This window comes from Pimephales promelas, chromosome 1, assembly GCF_988280905.1.
Source record: "Pimephales promelas chromosome 1, fPimPro1.hap1.1, whole genome shotgun sequence".
NCBI lineage: Eukaryota > Metazoa > Chordata > Actinopteri > Cypriniformes > Leuciscidae > Pimephales > Pimephales promelas.
The window spans coordinates 2181851-2206703 of record NC_142769.1 but is presented as its reverse complement, the minus strand read 5'-3'; the positions used below and the strand labels follow the sequence as shown (position 1 = coordinate 2206703).

Genomic DNA, 24853 nt, shown 5'->3' with positions numbered 1-24853 from the left:
TCTGTAAAACTTTGTCAAAGTTCCGCCCTCTGGCAGGAGGAGGAGGAGGAGGCTTTCTTTGTCTTCAGTGTGTCAGACTCACTCAACGGAACCCGTTCTAGTCTTTGTTTGGTGCTTTCCGTGTTTCAGGGACTCTCGTCTCATCATTTAAACAATACTTAATCATTTGGCATTGCATAGAGCAGGAGTAAAGGAACATTACACCGGAGGCGTCCCGTCTGTGCGGGTTTATTTATTGAACACAATCTGACGTCTTGGCCGTTGCGTTTTATCGTCTTGCAGCAGTAAATATAATATTCGACCTGCATTCAGTTCAATTCCTTTTACTTACGGATTGCTTTTTTTGAACACAAGAATCTATTTTAATTTCAATTTCAAAACACTTTATTTTGTGCAATTTGTGAGGCCACATATAGTAGCTAACGAAAACATATGCATTATGACAATCTACGTTAAATAAATAAAACAGTGTAAAATACATATTAATGAATACCTAGCTATAACTAAATCAAGACATAATCAACATGTTGACATGTGTTCTTGTTGAGAGCATTTAAAAAAAAAACCTTTTGCTGATAATTTACTCACCCCCATGTCATCCAAGATGTCCATGTATTTCTTTCTTCAGTCGAAAAGAAATTAAGGTTTTTGATGAAAACATTCCAGGATTGGAACATTCCAATGGGAACCAAACGGTTTCAGTACAAACTGCAAACTGTTCAAAGGGATTTAAACGATTCCAGACGATGAATAAGGGTCTTATCAAGCGAATCGATTGCTCCTTTAATAAATAAGTAAAGTTTTATAAGCTCAAATGCTCGCCTTGCTCTGTTCTGTGATGCACATTCGTGACTCTCCTGTTCGAACTCATTCATCAAAATTAACAAATCTTTTCCAGAGTCAACCCATTCATTTCATTCGTTGAATGAACCAAATGACACGAAAAAAGATTTGTTAATTTTGATAAAGGAGTTCAATCAGGAGAGTCACGAACGCGCGTCATGGAACAGAGCAAGGCGAGCATTTGAGCTTATAAAACTTAAACTTTGTTATTTATTAATTAAATGAGCGATCGTTTCGCTTGATAAGACCCTTATTCATCGTCTGGAATCGTTTAAAGCTGCACTGAAACTCTCATTTGGATCTTGAACCGTTTGGTTCCCATTGAAGTCCATTATATGGAGAAAATCCTGGAATGTTTTCATCAAAAACCTTAATTTCTTTTTGACTGAAGAAAGAATGACATGGACATCTTGGATGACATGGGGGTGAGTAAATTATCAGCAAAAGTTTTTTTTTTTTTTTTTTTTAAGTGAACTGCTCCTTTAATAATAATGCCAATAACCAGTTCATGACCCTCTATGATGCAATCCATATCAGTGATATCAAGGCTTGTTTATCTCCACTTGGACATGTAAAATAAATAACTTATTTTATATTGCACACACACAAAAAAAAAAAAAACATAAATACCTCATACCTTCCGGTTTGTATTTCCACAGAATGAAGGTAAGATCTTACGGAGTTATGAATGAACCGTTCTTTGGTCTACTGACATTCCTGACATCAGCTTCAAACATTACAATCCTCATGATAACTTTCCTTATCTCTACAATAAGTAAATCCACTTCACCAGCTAATTCGACAGCGATGCCAAATATACAGAGCTACCACAAAGAAAAAGAGACACGATTCTAAAGATGGCCTCCTGCTTGTTAGTTATTTATGAGATATTTTGTACTTTTGGGTGAATTATCCCTTTAACCCCAACTATGTTAATGTCCATTGTTGTGTTGCACTAATGAACATGCATTTATGTCCTCTACCATTCCAGCTCTGAAAGGCAAATCTGTTATAAATGCTATAGATTATTTAGAAAGTGCCACACTGAGCTGCAGATTGTCCATCAAGCGCCCCCTCTAGTGGACACTATAGCAAGCAAACATGTTTCATGTCCATTTGTGAAGTCGTTCATTCCCATCTAGCATTGCAGAGAGCATGATTTGGTAAGACTTGATTAGGTAGCAACTATACAAAGTAGCTTTCAACAATAAAATACGCGAATAAAGAATTAGAATTAAATGTAAACTATTCGGCATTGCATTATGATGCATACCAGGTTGCATCTTGTGTTATTTAGTCATTCTCTCTGAATTTTTTCAGATGCGTTAACATGACGTCAAGTGTGCGGTCAGTGGTGTATCCAGTGCGCGCGCTTCCAAGGCGCGCACTTCTGCACAAAGCGCGAGCTGACAGGTACACTTATCACGTCGCGTACACCGTACACGCATGGGAATCTGTTGCAGTTTTGCGTGGCACAACAACACTACATCGGACTGAGTGATATGCGATCAATGTCCACCTGGCACCTGTTGTTGGAGAGCGCTTTCAGAAACAATGGGTGACACTCTCGACCTCAACCTCAGCGGATGGAGAAGTTTGAACAGGAGTTTCACGGGTCTCCACAAGTTCAGCAGTCTGGAGGACATCGATGTGAGCGCTGACGGAAGCCTGGTCCTGAGGATCATCATCTCGGCTGTGTACTCCGCGGTGTGCGCCGTGGGTTTGGTCGGGAATCTCCTGGTGTTTTTCCTCATGAGGATCAGACAAGGACGGAAGAAATCCATCATTAACTTCTTCGTCATCAATTTAGCGGTCACCGACTTCCAGTTCGTCCTGACCTTGCCCTTCTGGGCAGTGGATACGGTGTTGGATTTCAGCTGGCCGTTTGGTAACGCCATGTGCAAGATCATTTTATCAGTCACTGTGATGAACATGTACGCGAGCGTGTTCTTCCTCACCGCGATGAGCATCACGCGCTACTGGTCTGTCGCGTCCGCCTTAAAAATCCCTTCTCGAGCGAAGTGTGTGTCGGTGAAGTGGATCAGCGCGGTGTTGTGGATCCTGGCGACTGTAGCGACAGCTCCAACATCTATTTTCTCCACCGTGACGGTCGTGGCAGGTGAAAAACTCTGCCTCCTCAAGTTTCCGGAAGGACACCATTGGCTCGCGCTTTATCACCTTCAGAAAATTGTCGTCGCGTTTATCATGCCCATGTTCGTCCTCTCAGTGTGTTATCTCTTACTTCTGAGGTTTCTCCGAAAGAGAGGCGCTAACACCCATCAGAGAAGACGATCTAAAGTTGCGAGGTCTGTGACGGTGGTGGTGCTCTCGTTCTTCATCTGCTGGATGCCCAACCATGCGATCACTCTGTGGGGAGTTCTGGTGAAACTCAACGCCGTGCACTGGGACAAGTCGTACTACATGGTGCACACTTACGTTTTCCCCGTGACTGTTTGTCTTGCCCACACTAACAGCTGCTTAAACCCAGTCTTGTATTGTTTGATGCGCCGGGAGTTCAGGAAAACGCTACATAGTTTCTTTTGGCGCGTCTCGTCACCCGTTCTTTCGAACGTTGGGAAACTCCATGGATACAGTGGAGGAAGCAACCAAACACACGATGGCGCGCATATTGGGATTCATTTAAACGTGATTGACGCACAACTCTGCCAACAACCCACACAATAATAACAAACACAGAACGGTCCCCTAACGTTCCCGAATGGTCCCATGAGGTTATTTTTTTGGGAACCAAACAAGAACGTTATAGGAACGTTATTTTTAGGTTCCATTTTTATAACTGGAACGTTCCCTTAACCTTAAGGGAAAGTTCTAGGAACGTTCTGGGAACCAAAAACTAACATTCCCAGAACGTTCCAGAACCGATTTTTTTTTTGCTGGGACATTCGGACAGCATTCACAAATAATGTAGTCGCCGACTCTACACAATGTTGGGTTGTTTTAAAATTTGGATCAAATATGGACAAACCCAAATGTTGGGTTAAAAATGTAATTTCAACCTTCAACCAAACTTCATCTTTTACTTTCAACTGTGAATTTTTTTTTAAATTACATTTTTATCCCAACATGTTGGTTTGTCCATATTTGACCCAAATTTGGGTTGAAACAACCCAGCATTTTTAGAGTGTAAGTGTTTTTGAATTTGAACCATACTATAGTAAAGGTAGCTACAGTAAACTGTATTACAAATACTATAGTAATTTATAGTAAAGTTATTAAGGAAAACGTAAGACTATAACATTTTTTGACCATATTATAGTAAAGATTATGAGCCAGACCGATATATCGGCAGGCCGATATTATCGGCCGATATTAGGCATTTTCCAAACTATCGGTATTGGCAGTTATAATGGCCGATAAATGAATATTTCAACATTAAAATAAAAATGGACGAAACACGCTTGAAACATGTCATGAGTGTTGGAGTTGTATAGTTTGTCCACCAGAGGGCAATGTTCTGTTGCGACAATAAAAGAAAAAAGTTTATTTTTAAAATGCATTTTCTTATTATTTTAGTTAAAACTTATACATAACTACAAATAACTAATGTTAGGGAAATCTGTTGATGTTTTGTTGCGCATTTCTGAAAAAAAAAATAAAATAAAATAAAAATCGGCTGATATATCGGAATATCGGATTTTAAAACCAACAATTATTTGTATCGGTATCGGCCTTCAAAATCCTTTATCGGTCGGGCTCTAGTAAAGATACTACAGTATTTACTATAGTTTGAAAGTTAGTCAAGTGTAGTAAATACTATAGTATACTACACAATACAAATCAGTTTACTGTAGCGACTGAGAACTAATACTACAGTATTTACTACAGTTTACTTTAGTTGATACTATGATATGCTGAAACGATTCGATATCAGATACTGAACACACGATACGATATTATTGCGATACTCCAGACATATGGTGAAATGCACTGTTGATTAAAATGCTACATTTGATATTACATTGTGGGTTTAAATGAATAGACTTGGTGCTTGTAAGCACAGGACAATAGAGACACAAGAATAACAATATTCATGATTCTGAAGCTGAAAATACAGAATTATTTTAGACGAATTTGCTTGCACTCTTTCATTGACTAATCGGCCACTTTTTACTGCTAACATCAGACATTTGGCATTATCAGGACCCACAAATATTACCGCATTACATTATTATACATCATAATCAACATTATGCATAATGTAGTACTGACAATAAACATTTTTTTCACACACAGTAATTTTTTATTTTTGGGGGAACTATCCACGATACATTTTGTTGCTTTTTTGTATTGCGATAAATACTAAAGTTTACTACAGTATTTTTTCATGTGGGACAGGTTCTGTTAACTGATGCAACAGTTTCTCTCTGTCTCTGATGAACCAAAGGTGCTCATGAGAAGGTTGACTGAGTGTGACTTGAACAGTTTTAAAGGTGTTTTATTCGTTTGTTCACACACATGCTGGATGTCTGAGTTAAACCAAATGGCTTACAATACACTCTAAAAATACTGGGTGGTTCCAACCAATGTTTGGGTCAAATATGGACAAACCTAACCATTGATTTACATTTTAACTAGGACATTTTTTAATTGGGTTTGACGGTGACCCATATTTAGTGTACATTTTGTATTGCATCTACTATTTCCCTGCTATCATAGTCTTGTTTTGATCTTTTCGTGTGATTGAAGTATGTGCAAATTTGTAAAATAAAAAATACACTTAAATGTAAAGATACTCTGAGGTCTAAATCTGTACATGAGTTTTAATCATTTCTTCAAATGAATAAATTTATTTCAATATAATTCTGAAAAAGCTGTCATCATTTACAAACATCTATGACTTTCTTCTGCAGAACACAAAATATTATATTTCACAATATTTGTCACTTAACATCCGTCTTCATCAGGAGACGGAGAGTGGGGTAAGATGTGTCGCCATGTGATCTATCAAACTGTGCACATTATTTATGCTAAAATTGTGAGACAGCAGGTTATGTCTACAACCATATAAATTTCCAGGACTAAAGATAAATGTTTAATTTAATCTTTTATCATAAAATCTCAGCTGTGGAATAAAAAGAAGCTCAACTAGGAGACAGAAAACTTTGCATCCATTAACGTCTCCTGAAAAGAGCCATCAAAGAAAACACAAAAATCATTTCAAAGGATTTTACTGTAGAAGAAATAGTTCAAACTCATATTGCTTCAGAGAATAAAAGTCAGTGATAACAACACACTGAATTAATTATATCCAGACTAGAGAAGGTAAAGCAAAAATATTGTGTTTTTTTAATAAACTGAATAGTGCAAAGAAGCATTTGTTTTGAATATAAATTTGAGGACATTCTATTATACAGCCAATGTCAAATTTCTGAATACTTGCATATTGAACAGTGTTTGTTCTTTTTAAACAAAACATGCAGAAGACAATAGCCTCCTTCATGATGAAGATCACTCACCAAACTTCCTTAAAACGGGGTTTATCGAATATTTCATCTGTTCTGGGAAAGAGGATTTATCTGAAATGCAGATTGGATATCGCATTCGCAATATGTGCCTCGACTGTCCTTGTTGATGCCTCATGTAACACCTGCACTTCTTATGCTAAATTATATTAGATGCACATCATTTACACATCCTTATACATATAAAACACAAGCTCAGAAAACTGATCACTTGCAAGAGCATGAGAATTTTCTATGCACGATTAAACTGACATGGTCTGAATTAGCATTTCACTTGTTGTTGCTTCCATAGGATGAAATGCGTTGTTGTATTCATCATTTGTAAGTGGCTTTGGATAAAAGCATCTGCATCTAATCACACCAGCCTGCAGTATTTTTAATTATTTATAAGTGTTGGCACAACGTGTTCACGACTCCCTCAAGTGGAAGGTGCATGGATTAGTTTTAGGTCACATGCACTTTAAAGGTGCCATCTGTAAAAATTGAGGTTAAAATATCCCAAAAATGAGCTACACGCATCAAAAGATTGAGAAGAAATAAGGTTGATGATGTCATTAAAAAACTGACACGTTATAGTGCTGCCGAGATATTAATCTGAATTAGCATGCTAAATTACTAGCCCCGGCCCGGCAGGTGTCGTAATACCAGTTTCGACCATGGGAGGCGGTATGCGGGCGGGCAACGTTAGCACCAGCCAAACTGCAGTACACGAGTGAGTCGCGCTCGCGCCAGCTTGTGTTTACTTGAACCTGACGTCAGTCGTGTGGAAAATACAGCCCACTACTACATTTCAGTTCAGGGAAGAGTTAAAAAACAATAATTGGTCGATATTATGCATGAGGAATACATTTTGGTAAGTTGTAGCATACTTTATCTTTTAACAGTGTTCGTGTTCTTTTACCGTTAGCTAGTAGAGATGATCGGTTCACGTGTGCTAGGGATCTGTCGTGTAAAGCGCCAATACTGTATTTATTGTTTGAATTGCATAATAAAATGAACAGAATCTGAGAGCTGAGATCGGTCTCCGTGTCCTTTTCTGTGCATGACAAAATTGATGTGTGGCGTGAGAGTGTGTGAAAAGTGTTGTGAGAGTTGGCAGCTCTGAAAGACGCTAGCGTGGTCCACATCAGGAAATGCTGTCTGTCAAATTAATTCAAACTAATGATAAAAAATGTAATATGAACAAATCGAATATCATAAAACTAGAAATAATAGCCTGGGCTTTAATTTTCCCATATCGTCGAAATGCACCGACTTGTCTATGAGACGGCCCTTATAATTTAGTATTGAGATGTTGTTCATTAAGTCTCTAATCTCTGAAAATCTCCAAATGCTCCACGTGAAACTGCGGTCTTCCAACCTTTTACTATCGTGTCAATTGATTTGATTAATATGCACGAGGGAGACAGAGCAACACAGCACTCGCCCATATTGTTTGAAGACATGAGAGAGCGCGTGGCCGTGGAGGTATTTCTGGAGGTATACTGCCCCCATCTGGTATGGAACATGTTGTATGATTTGATTTTAAATCCCAGAGGGCACCTTTAAAGGATTCTCCACCGTTTTTTCATATTAAACTGTCTATGTTATTCGAGTTGATACATACCTCTGTTATGTCGTCTCAGTGTGTGCACTCAATCGCTCTGGCTCGCGAGGCACTTTGATAGCACTTAACTTGACCAGTTCATTCATTATAAGCGACCAAACACCTCCACGTTTCCCCTATTTAAATACAGTTACTCGAGCAGTGTTACTCGACCTAGGGCGGTGACATAAAATAAAACGTTGCGCTTTTCTAAGCGTGTAAAGTGGATAACTATATTGTATGGCGGAATACCACAGCAAGTGCTTGGGAGCACTTCGACTCGGCGCAGTAATGGGCTGTATGCACGGCGGTATTTCCGGTGAAGGATGCTCGATAACTTCCGCCGATCGTAGCACCGAGAATTTATATTGAATTTTATACTCCATGGTTATACAAAGGAAACGTAAGTCACAAAAAAAGACAAAACATACACCCCTCGTGGTGTTTATGCTTCTTTTTTAAATTATATCAAATAAACATAACTATATATAAAAAATACATCTATGAAAGTTTCGTTTCAAAGACTCTGTCATAATCCCGTTTTCTTCCGTTTTTTCCTCAGTTTATCCCAATATCTAAATATCTAACGTTTAATTAAATGTTACTGTGAAGAAGAAAGATATAAAACGTTTAAATATCAATCTGCACATGTAAGGGACATTGGTTATGCTAATTTTTGCTCGCTCCTTTTAAGTTATCTTGCGTAAAACCACAAAAAAATTAATGAAGCACCTACAAAGACCTCAACCGGAAGCGATGCAATCTGTTTTACAGAATACGGAAGTAAATTGTGCATAGTGCCTATTCATTTCACTTTTGGTGTGAAAGGGTATTTACATGTGCCAATATATATATACACACATTATAGATATATAAAAGAGCAAGCCCAGCCCAAGTTTTAGAGAGTAACGCATTACTTTTAAAAGTAGCTTTCCCCAATACTGCTGAAGAGCGTTATGTTTGTATTTACCACTTTTAAAAGTACAAACCCTTCAAAAATAAGACTTCAACAAATCCTTTGTGTAACAATACAGAAACTCTATTCAAGTAATCAAGCTGTAAATATAACCTTGATAAACATGCTAGACTTTTCATTTAATAATATTCTTTTGTCAGGCATCACATCAAGTTTGGAAACTTTCTCGAATGGTTCAAATGTCCTTTATTTTGCATCCCCCCACATAATAATTTACATAATAATACAAAACAATGTATTCCACAATGTATTATTCATAAACACAGCTGATGTTAAATAGAGCAGCAAGCCAACATTAAACAACAACATTTGTTTTCTTAAATTATTACATCAAAACATTTTAGTTTAGCACGCATTATCACACAATGGAAAAAAATTCATCATCATTCACATATATTGGTCACTAAATGTGTCAGTATTTTGCTATTAATCACATCTCAACTAGGGTTGGGTATCGAGAATCGAGTATCGATTGGAACCGGGACTATCTTTTCGTTTTTCCTGGATTCGTTCAAAAATTAAAATTTCGATTCCTAGTTTAGATATTCACAGTCCGCCGTCCGGAAGAAGAAACCGCTGAACAACACCAACGAAGAAGCGTCTACCGGAAGTATTGGCATAACCGCGCGAGTCGAACATGAGTAGCTTACGTCGGAGGTCCAAAGTGTGGCTTCACTTTCCTAAAAATAACGAAATCTCGCCAAAATGCAAAATTTGTGACAAAAGGAGTATTTGTGACAGAAGAAGTATTTCCTTCAGAAAGACCGTTGATTAACAAGGTTAGCTAAACTTTTTTGACCCTGCCTCTTAAAAGAATCGGAATCGAGAATCTTTTGGAACCGGAATCGAAACAAGGAATCGGAATCAGAATCGTTCAAATTCAAACAATACCCAACCCTAATCTCAACTGAACCGTGTTTCATTTTTTCCATTACAGCCGAACTGAAAAACTGCAGAAATCCAGTCTCTGATGAGCAAAAGAGCTCAAGCCGGTTCCTCACGGATCCTTTCTGTCTGTATTCAGTCCGTCTCTGCCGTCAGAAATCTCCCTGCTACTCAAGTCCTGTATATTCGACATGATCAAATCCCCCAGTTCCATTTGACTGTCTTCCAGTGGATGGGAAGCGAAATCCCCTTCGCCTTTCTCCACCTCGTCTTCAGGCTTAATCCCTATAGTGTCAGGGATGATCTCCACCTCGATATCTGAAGAATCCTCGCTCTCCTTGAACCAGACGCTCTTGTGTCCGTCATCCTTCCTCCTCTCTTTAGCCAGAATGGACTTGACTCTCTGCTTATTGGCCTTCCCTTTGGTTTGGACGACCGGACTGTGATGGGAATGGTTGAAACTCGTCTGGAGTCCACAGGATCGGCAGTGCCTCAGTCTTTCACGGGGAATCACTCGCACTCTTGCTGCTTGAACCGCATCCAGTCTCCCTTCTCTCAGTTCAGCTCGCCTGGCTCTGGATCTCCCAGTGTCTCCTTCATTTAAGAAACCATCATTGTTGAACTGCATGCTATCTCTCGGTCTTGGCCTGTTAGGGGGCTGAGTAAACTTCAAGCATGACCCTAAACACTGAATGAGGGCAGAGGGTTAATCTCACAATTTCATGAGCTGAATATTACCTGCTGTACTACATGATTACGGCGTTCTTAAGGAACTTTCTCTTAAAGGGGACATATCATGAAAATTTGACTTTTTTCCGAGTTTAATTGCTGCAATTGTGTCCCCAGTGCATCTACTAGTGATCTATGTATCGGTTTGTCTCGGCCTTAACGGTGTTTGGTCTCGGTCTTGGTCTCGACTTGGTCTTGGTCTGGACTTGGTCTCAGTCTTGGTCTTGGTCTCGGTCTTGGTCTCGACTTGGTCTCGGTCTTAGTCTCTGTCTCGACTTGGTCTCGGTCTTGGTCTTGGTCTCGGTCTTGGTCTCGGTCTCGACTTGGTCTCGGTCTTAGTCTCTGTCTCGACTTGGTCTCGGTCTTGGTCTCGACTTGGTCTCGGTCTTGGTCTCGGTCTTGGTCTCTGTCTCGGTCTCGACTTGGTCTCGGTCTTAGTCTCTGTCTCGACTTGGTCTCGGTCTCGGTCTTGGTCTCGACTTGGTCTCAGTCTTGACTTTGTCTCGACTTGGTCACGGTCTTGGTCTGGGTCTCGGTCTTGGTCTCGACTTGGTCTCGTTCTTGGTCTTGGTCTCGGTCTCTGTCTTTGTCTCGGTCTTGGTCTCGACTTGGTCTTGGTCTTGACTTGGTCTTGGTCTTGACTTGGTCTCGGTCTCGACTTGGTCTTGATCTCGACTTGGTCTCGGTTCTCGATTTCATGAGCTGAATATTACCTGCTGTACTACATGATTACGGCGTTCTTAAGGAACTTTCTCTTAAAGGGGACATATCATGAAAATTTGACTTTTTTCCGAGTTTAATTGCTGCAATTGTGTCCCCAGTGCATCTACTAGTGATCTATGTATCGGTTTGTCTCGGCCTTGACGGTCTTTGGTCTTGGTCTTGGTCTCGACTTGGTCTTGGTCTCGACTTGGTCTCAATCTTGGTCTCGGTCTTGGTCTCGACTTGGTCTCGGTCTTAGTCTCTGTCTCGACTTGGTCTCGGTCTTGGTCTCGATTTGGTCTCGGTCTTGGTCTCGACTTGGTCTCAGTCTTAGTCTCTGTCTCGACTTGGTCTCGGTCTTGGTCTCGGTCTTGGTCTCGACTTGGTCTCGGTCTCTGTCTCTGTCTCGGTCTCAACTTGAACTCAGTCTTAGTCTCTGTCTCGACTTGATCTCGGTCTTGTCTCGACTTGGTCTCGGTCTCGTCTCGACTTGGTCTCGGTCTCGACTTGGTCTCAGTCTTGACTTTGTCTCGACTTGGTCACGGTCTTGGTCTCGGTCTTGGTCTCGACTTGGTCTCGTTCTTGGTCTTGGTCTCGGTCTCTGTCTTTGTCTCGGTCTTGGTCTCGACTTGGTCTTGACTTGGTCTTGGTCTTGACTTGGTCTCGACTTGGTCTTGATCTCGACTTGGTCTCGGTTCTCGATTTAATGAGCTGAATATTACCTGCTGTACTACATGATTACGGTGTTCTTAAGGAACTTTCTCTTAAAGGGGACATATCATGAAAATTTGACTTGTTCCGAGTTTAATTGCTATTATTGTGTCCCCGGTGCGTCTACTAGTGATGTATGTCTTGGTCTTGTCACGGCCTTGATGGTCTTTGGTCTTGGTCTCGGACCTCTCGGTCTTGTCTAGGTCTCGCAGTCTCAGACCGACATAGTGGTCGGGGGATTTAGCAATACAATACTACAATATCCACAATGAAATCCGCAACAGATTGAAGCGCGCAACACGAGAAAATAACGTATCCGCGCCACTGATCGCAGCAGCAACGAGCACTTTGATCACTTGATTTAAAAAACACATATCATGTACAGTTTTTGATGTATTAATAATTATTAAACACATATGAAGATTGGTTTTAACTTCATTCAGGAGATTTTGGGTAACTGCACAACTGACAGATGACTTTGAGCGCACCGCCAACGGTGTGTGTGTGTAACCATAGCGACAAAAAGACCAACTTTCGGATCCTTAGCTCATAATTTCGTTTTTGAAAATATAATTATGTATTTAAAAGTTGCAGAATGGATTCATTTGGAGACTTCTAAATTGGCAGATGCAAAACAAAATCTTACAAGTTATTGCTTAGCTTCAACAACACAAGTCTGTTTTTGTTCCCTCTCGTCTCGACTTGCTCTCAGTCTCGTCTTGGTCTCAGTCTCGTCTTGGTCTCTGTCTTTGTCTTGGTCTTGTCGGTCTCGGTCTCTTGGTCTTGTTGGTCTTGGTCTTGGTCTCTGTCTTGGTCTCTGTCTTGGCCTGGTCTTTGTCTTGGTCTCGGTCTTGGCCGTGGTCTCTTGGTCTTGTCGGTCTCGGTCACTTGGTCTTGTCGGTCTCGGTCTCTTGGTCTTATTGATACCCTCTGATCTTGGTAGTGTCTTGGTCTCAGTGTAGGTGATCTGTACTACAAGTCTAGCATCTTCTAACCCAGAAAACATGAAAAGTGACTCTAACTTTGTTTTGGTTAGCCTTTCTCAGCAAGCAGGTCAAAAAATAAGCCGATCAGATTTCGCTCCCCTTCTGACGTAGGAAGAGGATCTTATTATAATATCACCGTCCCCTTAATCTGCACGTTTAAAGCAACAACAGTGACCAGTTCTAACTTTAACTAACGGCAAAAGTTCGAGCAAAGCATGAAACTGTTCTGTCGTACAGACGAGCACTGAACTCTACTGACCAAAACATGTCACATCTGTCTTATAAAGAGCTCAGGGAACTGTCAATTTTTGTAAAAGTTAAAGTGCAAGTCAATGTAACTCCACAACAACTCCATAAATGTCTCCACTAACATTCAGAAACGTCTAAAAGCGAAACTCTTCCTGAGTCTCTCCGCAAGGCTTCACTCGCTACTGGTTATTTCTGAGATTTTGGATGAGTGAGATTCACCTGTTTTGTTATTGCCGGAGTATCTGTAGCTCGTGTAACGGATCGGCCTCTTCTGAAGGGGGGCGGAGCAGAAGCTCATTTGCATTTAAAGGCTAAGCACCCAAAAAGTGGCAAATTAGACAAGCTGTAATAAATGATGCGGGGCTGACACATTCTTGTGAATAGAGGTATAATATGTCACCCTTTAAGCCTCAGTTCTTTTACAAAGTGGACACTCAGAGCTGGACTCACTGAGCTTTGATGAGAAGATGCTGACCTCAGACTTGAACGCGTCAGGATTCCCCTTCTTGACACGGGATATCAGATAGCCGATCACAATGAGGCAGAGCACCAGTAAAGCGGCCATTACGAAGCCCAGTAAAGCCATGTCTCCTGCGCGGAAGCTCTCGTCGGGCGACTGGACCCCCGCGGCTGATATGGAGAAACGTTAGACAGCCATCATGCTGGATAAACATTAGGACTTTCACACTGAGTGGGTTAATTGACATTTTAGAGGCAAACTTACATGGTATGACAAGGACAGCGAGAGCAGCTGTCCCTGACTCACCAGTGGACACGTCCACCGCACGAAGCTGGAGATAAAACGAACAATTCTCAAATTCAGACTTCTGTTTGAAAGATTTTAGCCTTAACATTGACAAAAGTGACCGGAAGCTCTAGCCGTTAATAAACAGAACTGCACATTAAAAATAATTTTAGCAACATAATCATGCTAAATCATGTAAACAACTTGCTATTAATGTGTTAAATCTTGTTAGCAACATGTTAAATCATGCTATAGATATTCTAACAATGTGCATCATGCTAGCAGTGCTAAATCATGCTAGCAAAATGCTAAATCATGGTAGCAGCATGTTAACAATTTCTTATATCATGCTAGTAAAATGTTAAATCATTCTAGCAAAATGCTAAATCATGTTAGAAACATGCTAGCACATACAGATCTATCTATCTATCTATCTATCTATCTATCTATCTATCTATCTATCCATCCATCCATCCATCCATCCATCTATCTATGTAAAAACATTATGACCTCCAATAAAGACGTTTCATTTAATTTTTTTTCCTTTAGTACATACACTGTAAAAAGATTATGCTTTGCAATGCAACATAGACTATATTTTATTTTTATGTAAAAAAGATTATGACCTCAATAGCAGCAAGTGTTTTGCAATTCAACATAGACATTATTTTATTTTATATATATTTGATATTTTATTTAACACTTCATTTTAAGGTGACTTAGACAGTTATTACTTTAATAAGTACATGTGGTAGTGTAAGTTATGCATAATTACAAGTAACTAACCCAAATCAAACCCTAACCGTAACTTTATAGTAAGTACATGTAGTTACAGTGATTAATATTACTCAGCTCACTTCTTACTTTAAGTAAAATGTAACTATGCCACCATGCAATAAAGTCTAACCAGATTATTTTATTTTATTAATTTATTTTTATGCAAGTACACTGTAAAAAAAGATTGTGTTTTGCATTACATTTATTTTTTATTTTATTTTCAAGAAAGAACAAGTTTTTAAAAACATTATTGAAGTTTGTTTACAAGAAAACACCATTTCATTCTGTCCACTTCAATGTTTTCTTCGTTGTTGTTGTTTTTTTAAAAACTTGCTTTAAAGTAAATCTTTCGCCACACTATTTTCCCTATAGTAGTTTCTTAAAGATGCCTAAATAAAGGGGCCAGTCTTTCAATAGCCAGACATGACAAAATCATAAGTGGTAAAAGCTTTGGTAAATGCTGAGCATATAGTGAGGGTTGACAAATTACTTGCTGAAACCAGTTGCGTCTGGTCATATAGAGGATCATGTGACTGTGAACGTAGACTGATTTCATCTCCACATATCAAAATATCCTGAAAATAGATGCAACTAAACATAATTACTTGCCTGCAAAGCGAAGGAATCGGTCCGAACTGCTTTCTTCAAAAGTATGAACCCATCTGTTGTGATATTGACATAGCTGCTGTATTGCACCTCATATCTTATGTCAGGATTGATTCCCTAAAAAAAAATAAAGGGAGAAACTGTCAATCTCTTATTAAAGGTCTTTCATGTTTATGAGTGACAATAATTTTAATCTTAAACCTTACACTTGCGAAATCTTCATCCCTTGCTCTGACTCTGAAGGGTCTGTTGGTCGTCCTGTCTCTTAGCACCATGTTTTCAGGCCCTGAACTAATGTAAACATACCCTTCATATCGTTCTTTCTCAAACCTCGGAGGATTTCTGCTCTTTTTCATTACATCAATGGTGACTGAAGTGGTGGCAAACTGATCTCGGTTTAATACCTGGGAAGCCTTGGGAGGACAAATAAAGGATCAAAATTACACAGTGATTCAGCTGCATCAGGATGACATCTCAAAGTCTTTATAATATGTACAAGAAACTCACCAAAACTAAGAGGGAGATTGGGCCTGCTATATCTGCGGGTTTCAGCATGGAAATGTTGCCGGAGTTCTCATCGATCTGAAATATGTTGTCTTCATTTCCTAGGCAGTTACAGAAATGATAGCTTGCGCAGTTCATGTTGAAAATTAAAGGACAACTCCGGCGCAAAATGAACCTTTGGTCTAATTGCACATTGTTACCTATTCAACCGTTATCTGAGATTTTTTTTCATGATTGCCGAATCTAAATAGTTTTATCTATTAAAACAGTTTAGCCTATAATGCTAGTATAACGCTAGTCTATAGGGCATAGAGTAATGACAAATAAAAATCGCTTTTTATTACCACTAACAAGGCTCAAAATAGCCCCACAGTAACACGGTAGCACAATAAGGATCCCTACATGCAAAACGAAGCATTGAGAACTTTGTCAGTGTCCATACCGTTTAATAAGAAGATATTTTATACACACAGTCAACTTCGCGAATACAGGAAGAAGCCATCTTTGAAAAATAGTCTCTACCAGTCGATCTACGAACGCCGATCCAAGTGCGCTGAACTGTGCAGAATCTTATATGGTCCATTGTTTCCGGAAGAAACACAAACACGAACCATTTTCTTCTCTTTAATATGTACATGTTGCCTACTGTTCGCGCTCACATTATCACTTTATTCACATCTCACCAGCGCACTTGGATCGGCGTTCGTAGATCGACTGGTAGAGACTATTTTTCAAAGATGGCTTCTTCCTGTATTCGTGAAGTTGACTGTGTGTATAAAATATCTTCTTATTAAACGGTATGGACACTGACAAAGTTCTCAATGCTTCGGTTTGAATGTATGGATCCTTATTGTGCTACCGTGTTACTGTGGGGTTATTTTGAGCCTTGTTAGTGGTAATAAAAAGCGATTTTTATTTGTCATTACTCTATGCCCTATAGACTAGCGTTATACTAGCATTATAGGCTAAACTGTTTTTATAGATAAAACTATTTACATTCGACAATCATGAAAAAAAAACTCAGATAACGGTTGACTAGGTAACAATGTGTAATTAGACCACAGGTTCATTTTGCGCCGGAGTTGTCCTTTAAGGGGAAACAGTAATGTTAGGGAAAATGCTTTACTACCTCGAACAATTTTATAGCTTATCTCTTCATTTCGGCTTTTATCTCCATCTCTGGCATACACTGGACCTGGCTGCAATTGCAAGGCTCCGTCCTGAAAATATACACGTAGTATGGATCATTTTGAAATACAGCATTACATTTATTAACCACGGTCATTATATGAATGATAATGTACCTGCTTCTCTGTTAAGTTCACCCTGCCCCTGTAGCCGAGGCTCAGGCAGATTTTGGCATTACCAGAGGTCACTCTTGTACATGGCTGAAACCACGGAGGACGGTTATCAATATCTTTAATATTGACGGTGATGGTTGCTGTAGCTGTGAAGGAGCGTTCACTCGGCTGTGATGGCAGTGGTGTATGTTGCAATGGCAGTGGAGTATCCTGATAGGGTCAAGACTTGTTTGTGTTAAACTTAATTGAGATCAGATCTTTTAACGCATTCAAATTCAAATTAATTTCACATACCTGCGCATACAAGAGCAGTTTCACTTGTTGGATGACATCGTAATCTAAAACTTTGTTCACGAGGATTTTTGGTGTATACATGTTCTCAAGTCTGAAGTATCTGTTCTGTAAAGAAACGCAAACGCAATGGTTCAAGCAAAAATGACATTAAAGCCCAGTGCACAGTGTACAATTTATATTATAATAGTCCTTTACGATTGTCGCTTGTTGCCAGTGTAACAATTAAAGATAGGTGAGGTAGTTGAATAAATAAAGCAACACAGATCATCCAAAGGGATCAAGCACAACTCGACACTGAAGGCTTTGGGGAACTTAAATACAAAATGATAATGAACCCAAATATGAACAGGTGTGATGATTTAATGAATTAACATGACAACTAAGGGCTGAAAAACAAACAGGTAACTAAGGAAAACAAACTATGAGTCTATGAAAACTAAAGTTAACACTGACAGAACACTGTCAGGCAGGGATGCCAGCGGAAGAAACAAGGGTGGAGTTGAAGGTAGGAGGTCTCATGGAGGAGAGGGTGGCTGACAAGAGGGAAGGTGACCCCCGGGAGAACTGATGGAGGGAGGAGCCAAGGTGTAAACTTGAGCCCAAACAACAGCAGAGATGCTGAGAGATGTGGAGGCCCGGGTGGAGTCCAATGGACCGAGAGACCAGGTAATATTGATGGACCAGGAGACCAAGGCGGAGACGTGGTGATGAGTGGCCGAGGTGTAGCCTGGGTGCCTGAGTATTCTGAATTAATATTCTAGACTGATTATTCGATGCTACATTAGACAGCGAAACAAAGATTCCATTTGGAACCCTGGAGCCATTATTTAAATGAATCTTGGCATATCAACCTGGTTCCATCACCTGTTGCTTGGATACCATTGGGCACAATCAACATTCCATGCGTTTAACCAAAAATAAAAATTCAGCCATAAATCACTCACTCTCATGCCATCCAAATCCACAATACTTTCATTCAAATTTGAAACCTTCTGTACCTCCAGTAAAGATCAATTCTCCCAAAACCTTGATGCTTCAAAAGGTTCATAATTTATATCTCTCAGATTTCATAAAAAATACGAGTTTGGAACAACATGAGGCTGAGTAACTAATGACAGTTTTTCCATTTTTGGGTGAGCTATACCTTGGATCTTCACACCAAGAGATCATATGACTTGTAACATTACACTAAATCACATTTATGATGCTTTTGTGTTTCTGTTTGGTCTTTTTTTTTTTTTTTTTAGCTTAACAGCCCTTGGTTCTTTCGCTATATAAAAAAGAGCATCTTGGACATTCTGCTAAACTTCTGTTGTGGTCTACACAAGAAAGAAACTCATATGTGTTTGAAACAACATGAGTATAAATGAATGATGTCACTTATAGGTATGCTATTCGTGAATCAGTAAAAATGTAGATAAAAAAAGGAATTGGTTACTTACCAAAGTTGGTTCTATCGAATAATACAGAACCTCAGAATCATCATCGACTGCTTCAATCAGGCCAATGCTGGTATTAACTGGTGTGAGCTGTGCAATACACACACAATGTAACATTTATGGACTAGAATGACAACATCATTACATTGAAAGTTGGTCTAGAAACTGTTTGATGTCTGACTTAACTTGTATTACTTATTTTTGGTTAAATAGAATGTTGATTAAGCCACAACCCTGAACAATTGCTCAAAAATTCAGACACTGTTAGACCTTACCAGGTTTTTTACAGTAAAATACTGGCAACACTGTTGCCAGTAATTTACTGTAAAAATGCACTAAAACTCAAGTTAACTAAAAAATACAACTTATTAGTTTTAGTGCATTTTTACAACACTGTTGCCAGTAATTTACTGTAAAAATGCACTAAAACTCAAGTTAACTAAAACATACAACATTAAAGTTTTAGTGCATTTTTACAACACTGTTGCCAGTAATTTACTGTAAAAATGCACTAAAACTCAAGTTAACTAAAAAATACAACTTATTAGTTTTAGTGCATTTTTACAACACTGTTGCCAGTAATTTACTGTAAAAATGCACTAAAACTCAAGTTAACTAAAAAATACAACTTATTAGTTTTAGTGCATTTTTACAACACTGTTGCCAGTAATTTACTGTAAAAATGCACTAAAACTCAAGTTAACTAAAAAATACAACTTATTAGTTTTAGTGCATTTTTACAACACTGTTGCCAGTAATTTACTGTAAAAATGCACTAAAACTCAAGTTAACTAAAAAATACAACGTATTAGTTTTAGTGCATTTTTACAACACTGTTGCCAGTAATTTACTGTAAAAATGCACTAAAACTCAAGTTAACTAAAAAATACAACTTATTAGTTTTAGTGCATTTTTACAACACTGTTGCCAGTAATTTACTGTAAAAATGCACTAAAACTCAAGTTAACTAAAAAATACAACATATTAGTTTTAGTGCATTTTTACAACACTGTTGCCAGTAATTTACTGTAAAAATGCACTAAAACTCAAGTTAACTAAAACATACAACTTATTAGTTTTAGTGCATTTTTACAACACTGTTGCCAGTAATTTACTGTAAAAATGCACTAAAACTCAAGTTAACTAAAAAATACAACGTATTAGTTTTAGTGCATTTTTACAACACTGTTGCCAGTAATTTACTGTAAAAATGCACTAAAACTCAAGTTAACTAAAAAATACAACTTATTAGTTTTAGTGCATTTTTACAACACTGTTGCCAGTAATTTACTGTAAAAATGCACTAAAACTCAAGTTAACTAAAAAATACAACATATTAGTTTTAGTGCATTTTTACAACACTGTTGCCAGTAATTTACTGTAAAAATGCACTAAAACTCAAGTTAACTAAAAAATACAACTTATTAGTTTTAGTGCATTTTTACAGTAAATTACTGGCAACAGTGTTGCCAGTATTTTACTGTAAAAAACCTGTTAAGGTCTAACAGTGTACAAATGTTGTTCAAGGACCATCTTACAGGACAAACGTTGAATAACATGCTCTCACCTCATTTACGTTAAGTATGTACTCGCTCTGACCAAATGATGGATAGTTGTCATTGATATTCTCAACACGAACAATCACAATCAGAGTGATCTGTTGATAAAATGCATATAAAAAGGTCAAAACTACTGATGTAACCACTGCCTTCACCTTTAAAAAAAATAATAATAGAGAAAAACTATTACAGCAATCTGCAATATATGCCAACAGTGACCCCCAAAGTAAGTGGGACACTAAAATGCATGGATGTCTTAGCAGTAAAATATAAGCGAAAGCTGGAACTAAAGTGACTAATGGGTATTTAATACTAGGAATAAAGTGTTAATCGGGTAGGGTTAGGGCTCCCTATTATGTTGTTATTATTGCATACTGTTTAATACACAAATACTAAATACAGTAGTCAACATTTGAAGTGGGTCAAAAAACTTAATCAAGAACGTCCTAAGAAAAGAACCTGTATTGTTCAAAATTAATTTATAACTTTGATGAGAGGTTTTGATCCACTTCAAATGTTGACTACTGTAGTATATAAATACTATTAACACTTTGTGAAATGCTGCTCTTTTCACTTGTTTGCACTGAGCAAATAGTCTCTGCCTTTTTGTTTTACATTCATCTGCATTGAATTAATTGTACTTGTGAGTAACTTACACTTCTGTAGCCAGTTTTATTACACCGGACCTGCACAGTTAGCTCTTCGGGACCTGAAAGTGTCTGGAAAACAGGTTCATATCAACTGAAGTTAGGATCAAACTGCATGATTGGTTAAACACGATGAAAATGCACAATGAACAAAGTCATATTAAATTAAGATCAGTCAAATATTTGGAGGATGGCAGCTGGTTTGTTGGTTTGGTCCACCACCAGGTCAACTGTCTGGTAATTTGTCCGATTAATCATCATCTAAAACAGCTATAGGATCAGAGAGTGACCATGAATGAATAGCTAGATACCGTGTAAATACAGCTGCCATGCAAAAAAAAAAAAAAAGTTTTCCTTGCTTAGTATTTTTGTCTTAAAAATGTATAAAAAAAAAAATCAAGATACATTTACTTGAGAAGCAAAATTATTTTTTTATTAAAATATTAAGATATTAAATCATTTGTGCTTAAAACAAGAACACAATTCTGACAGTGGGTTCAGAAATATTTTAGTTTCTTCTTGTTTCAAGCACAAACTTCATTTGGATTTTTTTCTCTCTCCAGAAAACAAGACTTAATATCTTTATTAAGTTATTTTGCATCTCAAGTAAATTAATCTTGATTTAAAAATGTTTAGATATTTGTACATGGGGTTGCAGTGAAGCAGGTTTTGACTGGCTTTAGTCATAGTCTAAGACAATGGAAAGTCATGAAATAAACATACTTCAAAGTCCAGGCCTTTCTTTGCTATCAGTTCTGATCCTCTCAGATAGAACGCGTTTCCAGGATTCTCTGTGAGATTCAGCGTTACATCCTTTGTTGTTACATTGATATGGACAACAAGTGTGTCATCTGTGTTGTTCTCTTTAATCGTCACAGGCTCTGAAGGGGCTGTACAAACTGCAGAGAAAACAAATATTACCAAATAACATATAATCTTTACATAAAGTTGTGCTATCTATCTATCTATCTATCTATCTATCTTTCTATCCAGGCTATCTATCTATCTATCGCTGGCAAAATGGGCCTATATACAGAAGAAAGAAAGAAAGAAAGAAAGAAAGAAAGAAAGAAAGAAAGAAAGAAAGAAAGAAAGAAAGAAAGAAAGAAAGAAAGAAAGAAAGAAAGAAAGAAAGAAAACTTCATCACCCATAATGCACTGGGCATGTTGTCATCAAAGGCCACGCCCACCCGCACGCTATAATTCGCTAACGGACTCTAACAACATATTTTCTTTAGGAGGAAATACTTCTTATCAAATTTTTAGTCGCAGTGGTATCAACTTGTTTTGTTCCCGGGTGCCAGAATTCAAAGAATGAACGTTTAGTGGAAGTGAGTAACTTTCTGTTTCCAGTGAAGGCAGTGGCTGAAGGATGCAAAGAATCGCAAATACTGAGGTAATTATGCGACGGGGAATCTTAAACCTCCATGTTTGTAGACACGATTTCAAACTGACAGCGAACACAAGTGTTTAGGCCAAACGAAGTGTAAAACTGAAAGACATGGAGCTTTCAAAAACCTAAATGTGAATTGGGTAACACAGAGAACGAGTAAACATTCTTCATTTACATTGACAATACAAAGTGTGTTGAAAACACACTAACATTTAAATTGATACAGTGCATTTATCAGGGTTCCCACACCTTAACTCTAAATTCAAGGACCTTTCAGGTCCAATACCCTCAAATTCAAGGACTTAATGTGGAGACAACAAACATTGAGGTACCATCATAGTAGTTTTGTGCGCACGTGAACGTCATGGCAACACAAAGTACATCACTTATTTTACCGCGTTTATGCACGTAACTAACTTAAATCAAGCAAGCTAGTATGTATATAGGCCATGAAGTGTTGGCAAAATATTAATATTTTACAGTAAATTAAATATTAGATTTTATATTATTTGTATAAAATACAAATATAATGGAATTTTTCCCAGAAAACTGAATCTATGTATTCAAAAACTCTCCAGGGCCTTGATTTATTTATTTTATTTTTTATTTTTTCAAATTCACAAACTTTCATGGACCCGTGGGAACCCAAAGCGCCATATAGGACGCTTTTGCAAAAGCGTAAATATCCAACGCACATGGCACCCTTTAACGTGAAATGAGACGCATATATATTTGGGCAGAAGGCGCCCCCTAGTGGTCTACCCCTTACCCTACACCGTACCTAAACTTAACCATGACCGAAGCATCTCATTAGACGTTAAAGGGTGCCATGTGCGTTGGATATTTACGCTTTTGCAAAAGCGTCCTATATGGCGCTTTTGGACAAGAATGCGTTGGGGAACCCTGAATACAAGTTAGTACATTACATCTATAATTACACCAAACCTGGCCTAACCTTCCCCGTATCCACCTCAATAGCAATACAACATCAACACAATGCGTTTATTGTACATAACAATTATCATTATTAATTTTGATGCATGCACAAAAAGACACCAAATATAAAGTGTGACCCATTTTAAGGGGCATTTTGTTTCATGACAGTGAAAATGAAAATATTTTGAACATTAGACATTTCCAACCTCTACATTCTCTAAATCCAATGACATTGAAAAGACATGGCGTCTTTTTATTTCCACTGCCCGAGCTGAAATCACTTGAATAAAGATTGATCGGGACACTCAATAACAAGAAGTGTCCCAATACACTAAATATCATACACAATACCCACAGAGAGAGACTGATACATGTTGCACCGACACAATAGTGTTGCTGATGACAGTTCACCAAATAGCCTGATTTCAATCTAATATCTGAAACAAGAGTTACTTACTTTTGTCAGCAAAGCAGATTTGGGGGATGAATAATGCAAATACACAGCCGAAGATGGTCGTTGTGGATTTACGCTTTAATTGCATGTCTATTTCCTAGTTTCTGATGCACACAAATAAGTATGGAGGACTATGAGACCGTGGCACCAGCTGGTACTTCTACACATAAAGCATTGACTGTGTTTCTCAATGAGTGGGAGTCGACTCCAGTCGCAATGTTTGTGACTTCATCTTACGGTCATATATTGCCTAAAGAGCTCGCCAGCAGTCGACTGCTCCCTCCCACCCAAATACTTGCATCTGTTTTTCAGGGGTCATTTTGTATTTGTCCAAGTTTCCACTGTTGTGTGAAATCTGAAAATGTGAAACATGCTAAAATTACTTTGTGAGTCTAGCCTGATGACCAGGACTTGATGAATAAAAATGAATGCTATCTGTTAAATAAATTACAGAATAAATCTGATGAGAAATAAAATAACATTTTTTTTGACATTCTACTAACTATTACATGTCAACTAGCAGTCGTTAGAGTATTAGTAGACTGTGTTTAATATCTGCTAACTTTTTCCGCAACAGACCCAAACAGTCTCCTAATTCTCTAAGAGCCGCTTCACACAACGTTTTTACTGTTAAAAATGCGAGACGTGAGCACGACGGTTACGGATATCATTCTAGTGTGTGTTTACATTGAAAAACAATGGGAAAGTAGAGCAAAACGTGTTCTATGTGAACCGGCCCGAATAACAGTTAGTTGACATCTACTTGCAAAGTTACTTAAGAGTGTCTAAAGTGAACTCTAAAATTTAAATAATAAAAACGTTTAAAAAAAAGACAGACAGACAGACAGACAGACAGACAGACAGACAGACAGATAGATAGATAGATAGATAGATAGATAGATAGATAGATAGATAGATAGATCTGTAGATAGATAGATACTGTAGATAGATAGATAGATAGATAGATAGATAGATAGATAGATAGATAGATAGATAGATAGATAGATCTGTAGATAGATAGATACTGTAGATAGATAGATAGATAGATA

At 38.1% G+C, this 24853-nt stretch overlaps 2 protein-coding genes and 1 long non-coding RNA gene across 6 annotated transcripts; 2 read left to right on the top strand and 1 right to left on the bottom strand.

The window, feature by feature from the left end:
* Positions 1 to 2021: 2021 nt before the first annotated feature.
* Positions 2022 to 5658, top strand: rxfp3.3a2 (relaxin family peptide receptor 3.3a2). The gene has a single exon (XM_089134637.1). It carries the CDS (start codon positions 2398 to 2400, stop codon positions 3526 to 3528), a length of 1131 nt encoding a protein of 376 aa, XP_088990763.1. The 5' UTR covers positions 2022 to 2397; the 3' UTR covers positions 3529 to 5658.
* Positions 5659 to 9056: 3398 nt separating this feature from the next.
* On the bottom strand, positions 9057 to 23910 carry cdhr5a (cadherin related family member 5a). Of its 4 annotated transcripts, none has more exons than XM_039690998.2 (14): positions 23808 to 23910; positions 21745 to 21920; positions 21031 to 21093; positions 20383 to 20472; positions 18819 to 18905; positions 17377 to 17481; positions 17086 to 17292; positions 16911 to 17001; positions 15785 to 15882; positions 15484 to 15690; positions 15281 to 15394; positions 13874 to 13940; positions 13600 to 13779; positions 9057 to 10366 (listed from the first exon to the last, which is right to left on the bottom strand). In XM_039690998.2, the coding sequence occupies exons 1-14, from the start codon at positions 23890 to 23892 to the stop codon at positions 9885 to 9887; spliced, it is 2052 nt and encodes a 683-aa protein (XP_039546932.2). In that variant the 5' UTR covers positions 23893 to 23910; the 3' UTR covers positions 9057 to 9884. The 4 variants fall into 4 exon arrangements, with proteins under 4 accessions (XP_039546932.2, XP_039546930.2, XP_088990747.1 ...); XM_039690996.2 differs by having other exon boundaries at positions 9057 to 10460; positions 13625 to 13779; XM_089134621.1 differs by having other exon boundaries at positions 10295 to 10460.
* On the top strand, positions 22234 to 24283 carry LOC148998313 (uncharacterized). Its single transcript, XR_016169624.1, has 2 exons — positions 22234 to 22352; positions 23906 to 24283. It is a non-coding gene; the product is annotated as an uncharacterized LOC148998313 (long non-coding RNA).
* The last annotated feature ends 570 nt before the right edge of the window (positions 24284 to 24853 follow it).